The 17,574-nt window shown below is 38.6% G+C and overlaps 1 protein-coding gene across 1 annotated transcript; it reads left to right on the top strand.

The window, feature by feature from the left end:
* Positions 1–2,549: 2,549 nt before the first annotated feature.
* On the top strand, positions 2,550–17,503 carry pls3 (plastin 3 (T isoform)). Its single transcript, XM_033978671.2, has 16 exons — positions 2,550–2,620; positions 10,346–10,453; positions 11,136–11,287; positions 13,255–13,384; positions 13,763–13,895; positions 13,976–14,057; positions 14,151–14,316; positions 14,419–14,561; positions 14,808–14,903; positions 14,979–15,174; positions 15,403–15,481; positions 15,557–15,674; positions 15,743–15,873; positions 15,987–16,110; positions 16,186–16,310; positions 16,505–17,503. Exons 2-16 carry the CDS (start codon positions 10,393–10,395, stop codon positions 16,635–16,637), a joined length of 1,869 nt encoding a protein of 622 aa, XP_033834562.1. The 5' UTR covers positions 2,550–2,620; positions 10,346–10,392; the 3' UTR covers positions 16,638–17,503.
* The last annotated feature ends 71 nt before the right edge of the window (positions 17,504–17,574 follow it).

Raw genomic sequence — 17,574 nt, 5'->3', positions numbered from 1 at the left:
ACATTGGTGTATTCACATCAGATGTAGCAGAATATGTCAGGCTTATTTTTGCAAGATCTTCTAGTCGAAGCCATTTCATTCACTTGTAATATAAAAAAAACAATTAGTCATAAGTTGGCACATGCAAAATCTTCAGAATTTGTTTATAGTGAGAAATATAACAGAATTTTGCATCATATGACGTGAAAATACTCATACATGTAAACAAAATCGTCCAAAAACAAATATGTAGCTTAGTTCAGAACGTTGACCTGATTGAGCAAAACCAATGTGATTTTTGGATTCAGCACATCAAAATTATCCTAAATCAGCTAAAAAATCTTAGACAATAAATTTAGTGTTGACCAGTGTAATCATACAAATGGTCAAAGCAGAGACAATGGTTCCTGTCCAGGGATCAAAAATTCTGTAGAGACAGACTGATTGGGAATTGTCAGGAACACTGGAAATTTCTAATATTTCAAATGCTAATGATGTGAGTTTAAGCAGGGCTTTAGTGACACTTGCATCTGGGGCAGTATTGTTGGGAATGTCAGTACAACACTACGGTAATACAGTTCTGCTAGGACAGAGATTGTGGGACCCAATTGTTAGAGTTGTTTAGGTAAAGTAGGTTTTGTGAAAAGTTGTTTCTCAGGTGTTCAAATACTTATTTGCAACATGACATACAAATAAATTATTTTAAAAATCATACAATGTGATTTCCAGATTTTTTTAGATTATGTCTCTCACAGTGGACATGTAGATGCAAATTTCAGAGCCTTCTATGATTTTTAAGTGGGAGAACTTGCAAAATCACAGTGTGTTCAAATACTTATTTGCCTCACTGTAAGTGATAAATGAGTGATGTGTGGGGAAACAGTAGCTTTATTCAGAGCAACGCTTCAAATGAACGCGAGATCTGTCCCTCCACTGAGATCTGCATGATCTGAGGTCCTCGTCCATCACCTCCTCTGCTTTTGCCTCCGCCTTTGCTCTCGCGCCTGCTCTCGCCGCCTGCTCGTCTCGCCTCTCCTCTCGCCTCTGCTCTCACCTCTCCTCTCCTCTCGCCGCCTGCTCTTGTCTCTCCTCTCACCTCGCCTCTGCTCTCGCCTCTGCTCTCGCCGCCTGTTCTCTCTCCTCTCGCCTCTGCTCTCACCTCTCCTCTCGCCTCTCCTCTCCTCTCGCCGCCTGCTCTTGTCTCTCCTCTCACCTCGCCTCTGCTCTCGCCTCTGCTCTCGCCGCCTGTTCTCGCCGCCTGTTCTCTCTCCTCTCGCCTCTGCTCTCACCTGCTCTCGCCTCTCCTCTCACCGCCTGCTCTCGCCGCCTGCTCTTGTCTCTCCTCTCCTCTGCTCTCGCCTCAGCTCTCGCCGCCTGCTCTCGCCCAACCTCTCGCCACCTGTTCTCGCCGCCTGCTCTCGCCCAACCTATCGCCACCTGTTCTCGCCTCTCCTCTCGCCTCTGCTCTCGCCACCTGCTCGTCTCTCCTCTCGCCTCTGCTCTCACCTGCTCTCGCTGCCTGCTCTTGTCTCGTCTCTCCTCTCCTCTGCTCTCGCCGCCTGCTCTCGCCTAACCTCTCGCCACCTGCTCTCGCCTCTGCTCTCGCCGCCTGCTCTTGTCTCAACTCTCTCCTCTCAACTTCCGCACCTGACGTTACCTGCTCTGTGCAGATGAACCAAAATCAGCTTATGTACATCCAGGGGTTAACTGATATATATTATATGAGCAATAGATCTACACAAGAAAGACTTGACACTACGACTGTTTAACGTTAACGTGCTAAAGTAAACAAAAAACATGACGTTTAGTTTGGAGAAGGCTAACAACAACAACAAATCTTACTGGATTACCTCTAATAAACGCTGTTATTGAGCGGGGTCAATGAATTTATTGATGGTGACATCAAATCCTGACTGTCCGAGATAAAAGCACATGAAAAATGCAAACAAGTCTGAACATCTCATGTTGAAATCCCGAGTTCCCAAGGAGCACGTGAATGCAGCATTAGGCTCGTGTGCAGTTTGACAGACAGCGCCCCCTGTCGAATAGGAGCAGCGTACACATATTTACAAGTAAATTATTATCTCAGTCCCTCACCAGATACATGAAAATACTTATTATTATCTTTTATAACTTACATTAATTAATGTATTAATTTCATTAATTTATACAGTGGGGGTCGTATAAGAGAAGCTCCCTTTTCACGACTAATAGCTATAGACACATATGTATAGTACATATGCACTATATACATACACATATACATACACATATACATATACATTATTCCTGCAGTCTATCTATGGTAAAAAAATGGGTGCAGAGAACATTATTACAAACGTGTGTGTGTGGGGGGGGGGGTAAAAGTTTCATGAGCAGTTCTTTAATGGGCTTGTTTTCTCCCCATTTTCTCTATCCAAATATTTATTAATCCATTTGAACTTGACATATGGATCAATAAACGTGAAATCCAGTTGTTTCTGATGTGATCCTGTTACGCTGCGTCGTTGCGGGGCGTCGTTGCGGGGCGTCAGTGCGGGGCGTCAGTGCGGGGCGGGGCGGGGCTCTCTCTGTGACTTTTGTCTGTGCGCCTGGTGGAAGAGGCAGGACTCCACTCGGGACGCTGTCTGGAAAACCCACTGTGAGTACTCTTTACCAATCTCCTGACTACTTCAAACCGTGTACTACTCTACATAAACCTATTTCCTGTGTATTTATATGACCTGCGTGCTTAACAGAGGCACACATCTGCGATGTCCTGGATCCTTGAGCATCTGGGATAGATTCTGCCCATAAAACTTGAGTTAGACTTTAGCATTTAGCTTTAGCCTCTTCTTCACAGTTGCTTATCCTTTAAAACTGGCGCAGATGTCTTGCTGATGTTTGATAAGTTAAGGCGCCCGTGTGAAACAGGGTGAAATAGCTAAGTTTAGTTTGTTTTGGAGAAGCAGCTTTAATGTTTTGATGGAATTTAGCTCTGTTTTACAACTTAACCATGAATGTGACCCTGACCAGACACCCACTGCTGCTCTGTCTCCCACACTTCAAAACTGTTTGGATTTAGCTAATCTACTGTACATTTTCCTTGAATAGGAAAACATGTGCCACACTTGATTCAAACAATGTGGATGATGCTGCAATGCACTACTCCATGTTAATAACTTGCCCCTCCCTTTTTACTTTACTTTTTAAAAGCCATGCATGTCATCTGCTCCAAGAAATCCTTACATTCTACCAGCCATCTTTTGTGTTAAACTAGAATAAAACTTAATATTTTGATGTAAGACAGACTTTGTGAAGTAGTTACTATGAGAGATTTTCCAGACTTCCTGTTCTGCACATTCATCTGGGATAACAATTTCCTAACATTTTGAGCAAGTGAATCATTGTAACCCAGACAGTGTTGAAGATCTCAGGGCTGTCCTTTAGTTTGATTAAGTTATCCAAAACCACAATATTATGACTAGGGACAAGTGCGCTGTGAACCCGGTGGCATAGTATTACACATAGACTACCATAGTACATTATAGTATTTCTGCAGTAACTAGGTAAAAGAATACAAGATTGTTTGTGGTTGTCCAAGATTTCATTGGTCTTTGTGAGGTGAATTTGGGCATCCATTGCTTAAATACAGATTCGTTGTGGGTGATGATATCTGTGAAGTCAAACCAGACAGTCAGGAAGGAGGAGAAGGGAGTGTGCTACTGTGTTTTGTCCTCATGAACACACTCACACCAGTGAGAGTGAGGGAACCAGTTGGTCCACTTTCTGTTCATTTAAGCCATTTAATTCAGTAGTGATGGGTGATATATTGGTTCAAATATCAATATTGGTGAGTCTGTGTCCCTGTATGTCATTCCCAGTTTGTCTTCAGTGCATCAGATTTGTCTTTTTGAACAGTTTAATGAGAAAAAATAAAAATAGAAGAGCAGGTGGTGCAAAATATGGCAATATTTTGCAACAAATGATTTTACATCACAGATGATAATTTATACAAATGTGTTCATTTTTTAACCATACTATAACTTGACATACATTTTAAAAATCTTAACTGATATTTGCCAATACCAATATTATCAGCCATGGCAGCAACACAAATAGCAGATGCCAGTATCTGCTGAAAAAATATATTTGGGACCATCCCCAACTGAGTTTTGACAGTGATTTGTTTGACCAACCCAGTTATGCTGTACCCTAAATTATAATGTTACTTCGACAGCAGAGTTGTGAATGGTAAATATTTGCTTTCAACTATATGTACTTGTCAGAAGAGTCAATACCCAGGAACTATACTTAGATTTAGACATAACACTAGTGCTAGGATTGATACTGAAAAAATCACATACATTGAACAATAGTTATTAATTATCATAGTGGTACTGAGTATCAGGTATTTACTTTACAAATTTAAAACTGTGCCATACTAGTATATCAGTAAAATGTTGTATGCCTTTGTAATAAGATTTAAAAAACAAAAACAAAAAAAACAGCTTATTGGTCAAATGTCACAAGATAACATCCCTTTACTCAAGGACACCTCAGCCAGCAGCCTATTTGTTTAAATGATGGCCTTTAACCTCTCGAGATATATGATTAGTCAGTATTTTAAAGGTGTTGAGTAATCCCAAGTGCAATGGGTGTGTCTGTGTTTACCTGTTATTTCTCAGAAACTTGTCTTAGGACATTCCTTTATTTGTTCCGCCTTTGTAAACACATTTTAATGCTGTCTAATTATTATGACGTAAAATACATGTCTGAGTACATTTACAGTACATTAGCAGTGTTATTCACTGAATATATGTTAGATGGTTAAATTTTTACCACAGGTTTTGAAGGTTTTACAGAAGGTGCTCCTAAATCCAACCTTAGTGTAATATTTGCAGCTGTGCTTTTGTGTAAACTGCACTTGTTTGTTGTCATCGCCTCTTCCCTATTTAACACAAAGCCCAGAGAGAAATAAATCACTTTTATTCCTCCAAAGGTTGAATTATGGTCCAAACCACATGCTTTTACTGACAGAGGATTGTCTCGATTAAAGCTGACTGATTGATGAAACTATTGAATTTTGATTATAATTACATTAATTGCACAGTCCAGGTTCCGTTGCGTGAGAACAGCAAAGCCATAGTACCCACGAACTAGTGCTTTATAACTATGGCCTGTATCGGTACTGCCTCTGCTCCAGTATTCAGATTGTGAGACATTTTCCTCTCACATTTAAATGTTAAATTGACCCTTTTTTGCCAGACTATGTTGGGTGTGTGCGTTCGAACCTGACCACATGTGGGAAGAGTGCCCGGTCTATTTGTGTGCCTCATATTTCCCATGTAACAGTGTGGATGAATTGGCAGGGCGGGGCATTAAGGTCTCCACATGTTTTTAAGGAATCAGCCATCTGGGACTCCAGCTCAGCCCTCTGTTTTACGTAGACTTGCAAAAAAAAAAAAAATCCATCAAAGCAGACTGTAAACATGCGGGGTTGGTTAATTAAGGCTGTAGTTGGGAATGCTTTTGATTGTTGTAGTAGTTGTGGAAGATGGGAGGAGCTGAGAGAAAGTAAGTATAATAGTTTAGACTATAAGAAAATCCAGTTCCTCTTGTTTTGCTGTGGTCTGATGTCACATGACTAGCCCGACTTAAAATCCTCCCATGAAGACAGAAGTATTTATCTTTTAGAATTGCTGCACTACTCACACTACACATCACATAGACTGCCTGGATCTTAACTGAGACATGATAAAATGTGCTATTTGTCAAATTGATACACGAACTCAGGACTGGGTGCTAATGATTGATCATGATTTTCAGATGAGTTTACTGCACTGAAAAAACATGTTTCTACTCTGAAAAGGCTTGCATCTCCATAAACCTGACCCTTAGCCCTGGAGGCCTCCTCCTGCTTGTTTCCATGGAAATGTTTTTTCTTTGGCACAAATATTCCACAATATGGCATAAAACTTATCTCCATGGACAACGTTCAAAGTGCTTTTAACCTTTATTTCCATTGAATCATTCAGATGAAGTGCCACATGTTTATGTTCATTAAAAGATACAGTATGTAACAAGACAGATTTTTGCCAGTACCATTTACAATAAAAAATAGTCACATTTATTCCTACAAAATCTAAAACCCCCATTACAAATGAATAATTGATTGGCTCTTGATTTGATTAAAATTTGATTAATTGCACAGCTTTTGTAAAACGTGTATATCGATTAAAATAGTTTGATGTGGCTGTTTAGATTGTCTCAAATTTTGATTTACTGCCAAACTATAGTATATATTGTCAGTTGTTTTAATATTTAACCGGAAACACATAATTTCAGTGGTGTGGGCTCTGATTGGTTGGATGACTCAGTTTCCTGTGATGGAGCCAGAGCTGCAGCTGCGTCTTTGGCAAAGGCAGAACACGTCCATCTCCAGTCTGTGATTTTAAACACACAATAGGTCCTGATCTGACCCTCATTTTAGACATTTTCTGTTGGTAAAAAAATAGGTGGATCTGAATATGGGCTTTGAAGCTTTATTTGTCTATATAAAACATCTGAGCAAGTAACATTGGAAACTCTGGCATCCTTTGTAGTTATTTGAGGTGAAATCAGCCTTGTGTATTGGTCTGAGTTTCGGTGACTGGACTCTTAAATGACCTAGAAATGCAAAATTACATTAAGATAATATCACCAGCTATTCAGGCAAAGGATTCATTTGTGAGTTGAAGGATTTGGCATGGCAGTGGGCCTCTGTTGTCATAGGAAGAACACAATTTCACTCAAAATATTATATTTTTTGAATGGGGAGAGGTCTTCACAAAATCCTTCAAATCAAGAAGGAATAATTTACCTGAAATCCGTATAATGAATAATAGTAAATTTATATAATCGAACACGTGCACATATGCAGCCAAAACCTCCTGCCAAACCAGTAAATGGGGGAACACTGCCCTGCAACCTTAGTTACTACTTAATAATGGGCTCGCTTCCATAATCGGCAGCATCACTCATCACTTTGAGTACAGCCAGCAGTTCTTTAGGCCAATGCAGAGCCTTTAAGCTGAAGTGCGCAGAACTGTCTTCAATGCTCTAAAACTTATATCAACCTTCTGTCCGAAGCAACAACTGTCCGTGGGGCCACCTCACTTTCTGTCACTCACCACAGTTTATGGCTGTGTTTTGTGAGTGCGATGACAAATGGCCCATTCTTCTGCACAGCCCACATTTGTGCAGGGCCATCTGTGCCCTCTGCTCCATGTGCTTAACCCCTCTCCCGGACTGCCCCTCCTCTGCCCCCTCCTCTGCCTCTACTGCTGCTGTTGAGGGCGTGACAAGAGTTGGCAAAATGAGGTAATGTTTGTTCTAACTGAGCTGACTTTGCCCACCACAATTCACATCCTTTTGCAGAAAAAAAGGCTATAAATAGACACAGTTTTCCTAATGGTTTAGTCAGGAGTTTGGTCAGCTCTGAGTAAGAGAAAAACACCCCCAGTCAGAGGGTTTTAAAACCATTTGTCAACATTTAAAACAGACAGATGAGCTGACCTGTAATCATATGCCATACTGGACTGCATTAAATTAGATTTTTTATTTTTTTTTAAATGTACTGAATAAATTAGGGACACAGTACATAGAAGTCTGAAATGCTGTAATTATGACCTTTGTTGAAGTTGAACTTGAAACACTGTACTCCTAAATAGGGGTGTGCTAAAATATCAATATATTGTGAACCTAATTTGGGTGATACATTATTGATATTGTGGGCTGCTGCATAGATATATTGTTTTTTGGTCTATTTTTACTAAATTATGTTGTTACAGTGTATACTGGTAGGATCATTAAAATGGGTGTACTGTATTTTATATTAAATTGTGCAGGTGCATTGTTGTTTAACACTTTCAATATATTTGCTTCCTAAAAGATATATGATATCTGTAATATATTGCAGAATATCATGTGCAGTTTATTGAATACTGCATTTATTGCAAAATTGTGCTATTATCATATTTTGTGCCATGTATTGTATCATGAGGGACCTTCTTCTGTATATATATCAGGGCTGGAAATCACATTAAGTTGAAACTTGAAAGCATTGGTTATCAGAACCTTCTGTGTAATGTAGAAGGAAGAACCGCGTGGGCCACATGCTGCTCCTGATTCACATTTCATAACACTATTAATAGTTTCATTCATGAAGGAGGATGTAGGGCTTGGGAACTGTTGTCCATTGTGTGTCTGCTTGAAATGTAGCCTCAATTAAAATGATTGCTATGTGATCTATTAAGATCTTAGCCAAATGACTCACAAATAAACTGCCAAACTACATTAGAAGTCTGTCATTGATCCTCTATAAGGATCAGAGTATGCTGTTAACTTTATTGTAAACGCTTTGATTTGCTGAGCACTTGTACTGAGAGGAATGCCACCATACCAGCCTCACCAAGCACACTCCCTTCTCGCCACCTCGGCCTGCGCTGCTGGCCTCATACATTCCACTGTCGAAGGCGGGAAGTTGGAGCGCTCAGGAATTCCTTATTTTGAGGGAATTTCAGACGGTAGCTTTGCTTCAGAGGAGTGCTTTTTTTGGTCAAGTAAAACATAGTAGCAGCTAAAGTGTTCTCATTGGATGTAACTTTAACACTGTACTGACAATAGCTTTGACTCCACTCTACACCGAAACATGTTAAAACAGCCTTTTCAAGGTTATTATATTACGAGTATTTTCAAGGAAATCTAGACAGGCGTATCCAATTTCATGTGAAGAACATTCATTCCGCAACGCTCCTTTTAGTAGTAATTGTTGCCTTTGACGACACTCAGTTTATGAATAGAACTAAAACAGGAGGGTTCAAGTTAAAGTAATTTACAACAGCCGAGAAGTGGATTTGTTGTTAATATTGTACACCACCAACTTTAACAGGAAATTGCTCATTACAATGCACAAACAAGCCCAAAGAGGAACACAGAACTAACACAGTACAATGCAAATATTTTCAACAAAGGTTTAAGATGTAGAGCAATGAATGACAAACGAAAATGTACAACAAATACATTGAGACTTAAACATGCGACAAAAAGTGCAGACCAAACATGAGAAGAATCTGAGCATTAAAATCTCCGAGTGCAAAGACTGGGATATGGCAGCAAAGAGTCTACACACCACAAGCTAAAAGTTGTGAGCGCACCTCGTCAGAGCATTGCACTTCTAGTTTATGCAAGTCAAAACTGTTATTATTTGTGAAATGAGGTGCAAGATAAATGCTTTTAATGCACAGAAGGCTGGCATTGAATTACACAGAAAGTAGAGCCACTACTACTCGAGCTACTCTAGCCTTTTTATTTTTAAAGAACGCTTCAAGCTGGATATATAGACCTGTTTTGTGGATGTGATGTCATTATTTGGGGAGGACAAATTGTTTGGATAATATGAATGGGAATGCTGCAGTTTAACTTTACAACTTTACAAAATGTGAGTAAAAAAGCCATTTTAAATAATTTTCACTATTTCCTGAGTTTTTTTATCTTGCGCCTCTGTGTCCGTCACTCCATCTGCCTCTGACGCTCTGTTTATTGGCTGGTGCAGTGGCGGTGATATTTTGTGGTTATGATGACAGAGCAGCTTAGAATCGCACTGACACCACACATGAGTAGCCCAGCAGGTTAAAAATCACACACAAAGATCTGTGGAGAAGCAACTTGAGTCCTAAATTGGGTAAAGGTCTTTAGGTATTGCCCTATCTTGCTTTGATTATGATGAAAAAAAGATTTCTGTAGGGCTCTGCAATTAATCAAAGTTTAACTGAGATTCAGTAATTACAGGCAGTTTTTTTTTTTTTTTTTTTTTTTATCAAGAGGTCTACAAGAGGTCTCTGTCAGGGAAAGCATGTAGTGTGGAGCAGAGTTCAGCAGTGATTTAAACTGTATTATTTATGTTCAGGAATTTAATATTGAAAGGCATTTTTCTTTGTCATATTGCCCATGTCTACATTTCTATATTTATTACATCAATTTACTACAACATTAAATAGGGGCTGTGTTGAAGAGGGTGTTCACAGAAACACTGAAGTTGGCCAATACTTGGATAATGAGTTTTTTAGTGTTTGGAAAAGAGGAATGATTGAGATTTCCTGTTACGACTCGACCTTTAGCAGCCAAACAGTAAGCAGGGACACGTCTGACTTGACTCAATTAATGGGGTGCAGATCCTTTTGCTGGCTGCAACGGAACACAGTGACTGCGGTTTGAAAAAAAACTCAACTTGAGCAAAAAGAGTGTTTATTTGGGTCTGGTGGTGCTAAGACTTCCCTTATTTTCACCCCTAAATCGTCTCCAGAAATTATTATCGGGTTTAATAATGTGCTCTTTCTCTTTACAGCCCCACATTCCCTGACTGACCACACCAGGTCAATCACACACATCAAGATGTCTGGCAAAATAACAAAAGAAGATATAGAGGAGATGAGGGAGATATTTGGCAAAATTGGTGAGTTAAACTATTTAATACTTTGAATAAATATTGATTCAAAGTGCTTTCAGATTTTGTCAACTGCTATTGGTGGCTTGCAGATTGTAGAATGATGTCATGCTCCCAGATGGGGGACAAGAACCAGTTTTTGCCATGCATTATGTATTATTTGAATAAGAAATATACACACAATTAATGCACCAAATATTGATCCTGATCATTTCTATCAGTGACTAGACCCAACTCCCTGTGTTGCAATAAAAATGTTTGTTCTGAACTGTGTGGACTGAACTGGCTTTAAACTAAACTAAATTAACTTATTTATTAGAACACTACAGCACTTTAAAATTACTGGAAGCACTTTAGCCACATTCGCACTTTATAAATATACACTTTAGACTGTATGAAGTGTGAATTTTTTGTGATCTGTGGAGTTGTTTGATTGTTGTTTGTGTTGTCCTGTCTCTTGTCCCATTTTAGATGCGAATAAAAATGAGCTGTGCAGCTAACTCCGGCACATTTACACGTGTATTTTTTACTGGTGTTTATTAATGTGCATTGTCCCTTTTAAATAAATAAATAAATAAAATAAAAGTAATAATGTTAACCTCTAGTTTTATCCTGCATTATTACAAGATAGAAATGCCAGCCACAATTATTAACGACACTATTGCCAATGACAACTATTTTACTTGTTTAGATATCGACAATGACGGCTACATCTGCGATTATGAACTTAATGAGCTCCTAAAAGAGGCCGGCTGCCCCCTCCCAGGCTATAAAGTGCGAGAAATTATCAACAAACTGGACCGCAACAAGGACAACAAAATCAGCTTCGATGAGTTTTTGTCAGTAAGTAGCGTTGAATGGTAGGAGATTCATTTTTCATTCATTTATTTTTTTACATTTATTTATTTATTTTGAGCACATGTATTGGGTACACTTAAAGCACATTTCACAAGTTAATCCTTATATGAGCTTGAAAAGAAGTGGTAAGAAGAAAACTTATTAAATCTGACCCTTCAGAAAAGACCTTAATGTTGGCCCTGGCTCATAGACCACCTCCTTTTAAGTGGACCCTCCATTCTAGAGCTACAAGATTTATCACAGTTGATTTATAATTAAAATGGTCAATTTGAAAATTGCAGAGTGCAATTATTAAGTGACTTTATTTCCTCTGCAAACAACAAAATATCTTTTTGTATAAAACCTTGTTAACCTGTAATTTAAAACTCTGAAAACAAGTGGATGGAATGCCTCTTCAGCTGTTCATGTTTAAGTCTTTTCTCAATGCTTGTCAGAACAATCACATTTCCCCCAAATCGTTCAGCCCTATTCTGTACAGACTAACAGTGCGTAGCTGCTACCTGTCCTGAACAGAAGAGGTGGACTGTCTCTCTCAGGGGAGGGGGAAGTGAGGTCAGCAGAGTGGTGTGAGTTCCAGGATTCAGTTTCAGAGTTGGAGAGGCCAGGCTTTTACTGAAGCAGCTCCTTGTTCAAAGCTCTCTTTGACACATCACCAGTGCTGAGTTTCCCTAAAAAATGCAATGTGCCTGTGCAGTTGGTCATTACAGAGAGGAGCTGTGAAAGTGCTTTAACATTATACCGATACCTATACACCCAAACTACTTATTTTACAGAAAGAGAATCAAATGTTAGATGCTTCATTGGTTTTCTTAATTCGGTTGGGCCTCGAAATTCAAGTAATTGGACTATTTGCTACTATATACTAACTCAGTTACTGTGTATACAGTACAGTCTAATAGGGACGAATGACATCTAGGGATGATTTTTAGTCTCATGTTTCCTACAATGGTTCACTGTACGACATTTAGTGAAGAGCCTCTTTCTGGTGGACTGAAGCTGATTTTGCTCAAAGCATCATGTATTTTCTTGTAGTCGTTGCTAACATGATATCAGCCAATGCTTTTTATAGCTTATTTCTGAAAAGGGCAAATCGATAACATTTTCCTGTTTTTTTTGTTTGTTTTGTTTTTACTGAATTAAAGTTAATCAGTTTCAGTTTCTGCTTTTCATAAAAATTACATAGTCATGGTCTATTGTTTGTACCTTGCTCCATTGATTTGTTTCCAGAAAATGCCAACATACCTGTGCCACCCACATGTAACAAATGCACTTTTCAAAATAATGCTTCTTGTTTCTGATAAGTGTTTCATGATTCAGTCTCTAAGACTAACTGTGGTCACCTCAGTTCTCTACAAGCACATTATATTTGCTGCTATGAGCCCTTGTGTGTATTTGTGTTTAAATTGTGCTGTACTCTTTAGACACTGAGTTGTATTTGAATGGCTCATTGTGGTTTAATGCCTACAGCAGTGCCTTCTGGAGCTGAGGTCATTGTGATAAACTCACATTCAGGAAATATCAGAGGCATTACCAAGAATACATATTGTGGAGGCAGCATTGAAAGACATTGCTCATGCATTTATTATTGGGGCAAGTCAAAATAAACCTCTTGATATGTGTTCCCACTTTAAATGCTTTTTAGAGCACAGTGGCCATTAGGGAATGTCAGGATGTTGGATGGAGGTTGATAACGATTGTGTTAAGAATACTACTTGATGGTTGTGGTTTTTATGACTTTTAATTGAAATTTTCCATTTAAAGTGTGCCTAGAATCTTGAAGTTTTCTTTTTGTTGTTTTTGTGTAAATCCCCGCCGTGTCTATAGAATGTCCTTTGGTGGCTAAACAATGGCCTGAGAACAAAGTCAGATTTCTAGAAAAATAAAAACTGAAAAAGCTATATTTAGTTCAAAAACACGGTATTATATCTGACAACTAACTTTTTATGTTATAGATTATCCAGGAACATAAAAGTACCCAAGTAGCAAAGACGTTCCGTAAGGCCATCAACAGAAAAGAGGGGATCTTGGCCATCGGGGGCACCTCTGAACTGTCGAGTGAGGGAACACAGCACTCCTACTCGGGTGAGTCACTGTCACTCATGTGCTTTGTTTCCCATTAGAAAGGGCACCATGACCGATAGAGAACGAGTCAGTACTGCTGTTCTTCAATATAAAATTTTAGTCTTACAATTATTGTGAGAAGAGATATCACAATGTTCACTTTCATAAACATTGTTCTAATAGATGCCACCATTTATCTAATGTATGACCATCTTTTTGAAATCAAACTTTCTAAAGTAAAGAGATATAAACTTGTGTGTTTTTATCTGGCTGTTTATTTCTCATTTTTGCTCTTTTTGGAGTTTAGATCAGATTTAAATCCCTTATATTTACTTCTAAAATTGTCACTATTTTAATTTTGTAATTCTCTTACGATTATATACTTATGCTTGTGCACAGAGGAGGAGCGGTTCGCTTTTGTAAACTGGATTAACTCAGCTTTGGAAAACGACCCAGACTGTAAACATGTTCTGCCCATGGATCCCAACACAGATGACCTGTTCACATCTCTTGGAGATGGCATTCTTCTCTGGTGAGTGGTTGGTCTTTCCACTCACATCCCACAAAATGTTTATATGTTTATATATTTTAACTTTTTTTCCATTTGCGCAGTAAAATGATCAACCTCTCCATGCCAGACACTATTGATGAAAGGACCATAAACAAAAAGAAGCTAACCCATTTTACAACACAGGTTTGCTGAAAATAATATTGTTATTGTTACCAATGCTATCAAAGTTAAACATATACATTTTTTAATCACATTTATATATTTTTTATCTTGCAGGAGAACCTTAATCTGGCTTTGAACTCTGCTTCGGCCATTGGTTGTCATGTCGTAAACATTGGTGCTATGGACTTAAGAGAAGGGAAGCCTCATCTGGTGCTGGGACTCCTTTGGCAAATTATTAAAATTGGCCTGTTTGCTGATATTGAACTCAGCAGGAATGAAGGTGCAGAACTATGTTTGATTTAAAACGTACTACATTCTGCTCATGTTTAGATATTCATTGTTTGTAAGATTTAAGCAACTGTGCGTTTCTTTAATGCCGCAGCCTTGGCGGCTCTGCTGAGAGATGGAGAAACCCTGGAGGACCTGATGAAGCTTTCTCCAGAAGAGCTGCTCCTTCGCTGGGCAAACTATCACCTGGAAAATGCAGGATACCAGAAAATCAGCAACTTCAGCTCTGACATTAAGGTTCATAATTTAAAAAAATACACATCATCAGAGAAAGGGGTTCTGAGAGAACTATCACATAAGTTATGAGATAATGGTAAAGGAGAACTAATTCATATTTAGAGGATGCACAGTCAAATTCTACATTTCTAGTAGACTCTAGACTTCTTCAAAGCATGAATGTAGTGTATTGTATTTACCAGGAGTGGTTCTAAAATTAATATTATATATTCCTTGAATTATGAAGTACATTATTTTATGTTTTAGGACTCCAGAGCATATTTCCACCTCCTGAATCAGATCTCTCCAAAAGGCACAGAGGAGGACCAGCCACGCATCGACATCAACATGTCTGGCTACAGTGTAAGCATCACTCACACTGTGTTTCACATGGACACAGCTGCTCAGTGTCTAAGAACATGTGTCCTATGCTTTTAGGAAAAGGACGACCTTAAGAGAGCCGAAGCCATGCTGCAACAGGCCGACCGCCTCGGCTGTCGACAGTTTGTCACGCCTGCTGACGTTGTGAACGGAAACCCCAAACTCAACCTCGCTTTTGTGGCCAATCTCTTCAACAAATACCCTGCTCTCACCAAACCAGAGAATGAGGACATAGACTGGGGACTGCTAGAAGGTGCGTTTAGGACCATTTTCTTCTATGTATATATTATACAATTTATAAATGTGATTCAAGTTGTTACTTTCATATAAAATACATTGCTATTTGTTTTTGCATCATATTGATTTTGACAACTATGTTCAAAATCAGGAACAACCATATATTGTCTGCTTTTATCTTATTTTTAATTTTAACTATATCTGGCATGTGACAGTTTAAGAGTTGATGATCTTTTCTCTGTAGGTGAGACGAGAGAAGAGAGAACATTCAGAAACTGGATGAACTCACTGGGAGTAAGCCCAACTGTCAATCATCTATACGTGTATGTTCCACACACAATTGCTATTATTATTTTTGAATTATTGATTAATGAATACATTGGTTTGTGCCATTTTAGAGACCTACAAGACGCCTTGGTCATCCTTCAGCTTTATGAGAAAATTAATGTGCCAGTAGACTGGGATAATAAGGTTAACAAACCACCTTATCCCAAACTGGGAACAAACATGAAAAAGGTAACAAATGTGAAACCTTTGAAAAAAATGTCTTTTTCTGACACTTCTTTACCACATTTTGTCTGTAGTTGGAAAATTGTAACTATGCAGTGGATCTTGGAAAAACAGCCAAGTTTTCTCTCGTTGGAATCGGCGGGCAGGACCTGAATGATGGCAACGCAACCCTTACTCTGGCAGTAATGTGGCAGATCATGAGAAGGTGAACTGCTACTTTTTTATTTTTGACCTGTGCTTTATGCCATTTACACTACAAGCTATTTAAACATTAACAAGTATATAGTCAATATTAGATTTATTGTTTCTGCTCTATAGATATACGCTGAAAGTGTTAGAGAACCTCGGATGTGGACAAAAAGTCGATGATAACATTATCGTAGAATGGGTAAATAAAACATTAGCCGACGCTGGAAAATCCTCCAAGATCACAAGCTTTAAGGTACATTTTTTATTCTGAAAACTGTTGTGTTCAGTCCTGTTAAAGGTTAAATTAACTGTGTAATTGCATATGTAGGATAAAGAGATCAGCACTAGTTTGGCAGTAGTGGAATTAATAGATGCCATTCAACCAGGCAGCATCAATTTTGACCTGGTAAAAACAGGATCCCTGTCTGAAGATGACAAACTGGAAAATGCCAAGTAAGTTGGTTAATCACATTTTTACATTATTTGCACATACATACAGTACAGAATTTTTGTAACACTGATTAGTTCCGTATTCTTAATGGTATTTCCACTCTAGTATTTTTTTCTTGTATCTCCGAGTTGCTAATGGCATAACGCCATTTAATTAAAACAAATAATTTTAAAATGAGCTGACCTCTCATTCCTAGATATGCGATCTCCATGGCGAGGAAGATTGGCGCCCGAGTATACGCTCTTCCCGAGGACCTTGTGGAGGTTAAACCTAAAATGGTAATGACCGTTTTCGCCTGCTTGATGGGACGGGGCATGAATCACGTCTAAGGATCTCATCACTGTGACTCTTCAAACTAAACCACAACAAGCCATTAGCATTTTGAAAGCGCTTCCCATTGAGGGAATGTGTTTTTTATTTTAAAATGCTGACTGTCTTATGTGATCTGAAATTCAAAATGAGTTACTGTGTTTACCGAAGAATAATGTGCTGTCCAATTCAAAGATGGCCTCTCTCTAAAGGGACGAATGTCTGAAAACAACTGGTTACTTCATTATGCAAGCCTTAAATAATGTACAATGCTGTTTTGTAAAAATGATTATGGTATATCTAGCTGCAAGGTTGTTTCCTTTTTTTATGCAGATTGATGGTAAATATTATTCCTGAATCCTGGCTACATACTCAAAAGCCTTAACGTATGCTAGTATAATGTTGGGGTGATTGACTCGTTACCTCACATACAAGCATGTCTTATTATAATTCTCTTTCTCAAAGCCATGAGGTCATTTCAGAGCATCATGTTGTCTTGTCTATTGGGATGTAGAGTTGTTGGTAATGGTTGTTTTGGTTGCCTTGACAATGAGTTTGTCTTGTCTGTTGAGTAGCGAGCTGACTGGACTCTGCTGGCTTATGCTGTGCCTTCTTTGCTTCTCAAAGTCAATTTAAGTCATTTTGAGGATTTACCTTAGTATTTTATACTCAACATTACCAAATATAGACAGTAACTTCATTACAGGTAGCTTTTGTGATACTCTGACAATGGCCAAATTGTATTTGGTTATATGTTTATGTCTACTCTCAAATGCTTTCCAACTAACAATAAATATGCATCTCAGAATTTGACCATGTATTCTGAATTTACACAAAGCACACCAGCCCAAAGCACTACTTCTCAGTGAAGATGTATTGAGCAATGCCTCCGGTTTATCTTAAATTTTCAAGCATTTATGTTGTTGCTGATATCAGTGCAGTAAAACCATTTCAAAT

Source organism: Periophthalmus magnuspinnatus, chromosome 14 (genome assembly GCF_009829125.3).
Source record: "Periophthalmus magnuspinnatus isolate fPerMag1 chromosome 14, fPerMag1.2.pri, whole genome shotgun sequence".
Taxonomy (NCBI): domain Eukaryota; kingdom Metazoa; phylum Chordata; class Actinopteri; order Gobiiformes; family Gobiidae; genus Periophthalmus; species Periophthalmus magnuspinnatus.
Note: the sequence above shows the minus strand (reverse complement) of the source record. Positions and strands in the feature narration are given on the sequence as shown.